Source organism: Brachyistius frenatus, unplaced genomic scaffold, assembly GCF_029030835.1.
Source record: "Brachyistius frenatus isolate BFR_SWC_R1_liver_20210118 unplaced genomic scaffold, ASM2903083v1 Contig_323, whole genome shotgun sequence".
NCBI classification, from domain to species: Eukaryota; Metazoa; Chordata; class Actinopteri; family Embiotocidae; genus Brachyistius; species Brachyistius frenatus.
In genome coordinates this window covers 165,001-166,818 of record NW_027210922.1, presented here as the reverse complement: position 1 = coordinate 166,818, position 1,818 = coordinate 165,001, and the positions used below count along the sequence as shown (strand labels likewise).

Sequence of the window (1,818 nt, the reverse complement as noted above, 5' to 3'; positions counted from 1 at the left end):
TATTATTTTTATTTTTTATTTATTTTTTTAAATGTCCTCAAGAAGCATTTAAATGACATCAGACGAGATTTCACCATCTGTGGGTGAAAGAGAGAGAGAAAAAAAAAGGAGGGAAAGACTGTGTGTGTGTGTGTGTGTGTGTGTGTGTGTGTGTGTGTGTGTGTGTGTGTGTGCGCGTGTGTGTGTGTGTGTGTGTGTTGACGGCGGCATGCCGAGTCAGAGAAATGACTAAGCTCGCGAGTGTGAAGGGGAGGAAGAGGAGAGAGTGGCAACGAGTGAGAAACCGGAGGAAGAGGAAAGAGAGAGAGAGAGGGAAGAAGGAGGAGGAGGAGGAGGAAGAGAAGGAGGAGGAGGACGAGGAGAGAAGAAGAGCGCCCGAGCATCCTCATCCTCTCCGAGCAGAAGGAAGGAAAGGAAGAGGAGTCTGAGAGTCGACGCCCTGCTCCGAACCGAACGAGAGCGGCTTCATCGGGAGGATCCGACTCGGCAGCCGGAGGGAAAGACAAAAAAAAAAAAAAAAAAAAAACACCAGCGGGCGAGTTTTCAAGCGGAACGATCCTCCTCGGAAGAAGAGAAGCAGCTGATTTATTTTTTTTTTTTTTTGGGGGGGGGGGGAATTTTTTTTATTGATGTGGAGGAGAGTTTGAACCCCCCCCCCCCCCCCACCACCCCTCCCACACCCTCCCCTTCTCCCCACCCACCCCCACCCCACAACTTCACCGCATCCGACCCCCCCCCCCCCCCCCTCGGCGGGCGCCGCCATGGGCGGCACCGCCAGCGTGGTCCTGCTGGAGGGGCTGCGCTCCGTCCTGGAGAGGAACTGTGGCTACGTCAAGGGGGCGCCGGAGCCGGGGTCGCCGGAGGAGGAGGGGGAGGAGGAGGCGGCGGCGAGTCTGAGGGGGTCGCAGCTCTGGATGCCCACCACCGCTCTGGTAAAGCCCCCCCACCACCACCCACCGGGAAAGAAAAAAAAAAAAAAAAAACACACACATCACTCACTGCTGTTTTTCTTTTTTTTTGTTTTGTTTTCATCTCCAATTATTTTTGCAATAAGTTGCGTGTTTAGTTAAACGTCAACCCAACGTGTGCGTAACTCGGCAGGTACGTGGAAGTTCACACTCTTTCATTTGGATCTCCGAGCTCAACCCGCCCGGCGTTTCTGTTGCGGCGCGACAGAAAGACATGGGTTCGGTTCCCAACTTGGAAGGTCGAAGTTGAGATTTTTCCGTTATAACGTGTGATATTTTCCTCGAGGAGGGAGGTGGCGGAGGACCGAAAAAAAAAAAAAAAGACAAGCAAAAAAAGAATGAATAATTCACCCGGAGACGGGAGTCACCGCACAGATCAGCAGAATTTTGGCTAATAACCTCTCCTAATAGACTCCCCCGAGGAACCCGGTGCAGAAGCGCCGCCGAGCTTTACAAAACTTCAAACGGTTAACATTTGGCCGCGAGAAAAAAAAAAAAAATAAGACGAGTCTCGAATGAACGTAGAAAGTGATTTTGAAAAAAAAAAAAATGTTTTTAATGTATTTTGTTGTCTCTGCTTCCATTAGCCTTCGGCCCGTCCGGTGTTAAGTCGAAGAGGTTTAATGGGCGATCGATACTGACGCGGATTAATGGATAGGGTTGTGTAAGTCGAGGACGTGGACTCGGAGCCGTTATCACTGACGGACGCTGTCGGTCTCCTGAAACCTTAAAAAAAAAAAAAAAAAAAAATAAATAAAACGGTGGCAGCTGAATATAAATATCCAAATTCTGTCTTTCCCCGGGAATCGAGAAAAAAAAGAAGTCGTTTGACTTTGATCTCTTCGTACTT

The 1,818-nt window shown here is 49.6% G+C and overlaps 1 protein-coding gene across 5 annotated transcripts in view; it reads left to right on the top strand.

The window, feature by feature from the left end:
• The first annotated feature begins 735 nt into the window (after positions 1-735).
• Positions 736-1,818, top strand: part of LOC138635689 (dedicator of cytokinesis protein 9-like) — a 41,524-nt gene continuing 40,441 nt past the window's right edge. For all 5 annotated transcript variants that reach the window (XM_069723288.1, XM_069723287.1, XM_069723286.1 and 2 more), the window contains exon 1: positions 736-932. In XM_069723288.1, the coding sequence (XP_069579389.1) occupies positions 762-932 (171 nt within the window). In that variant the 5' untranslated portion in view covers positions 736-761. The remainder of the gene's footprint in view (positions 933-1,818) is intronic.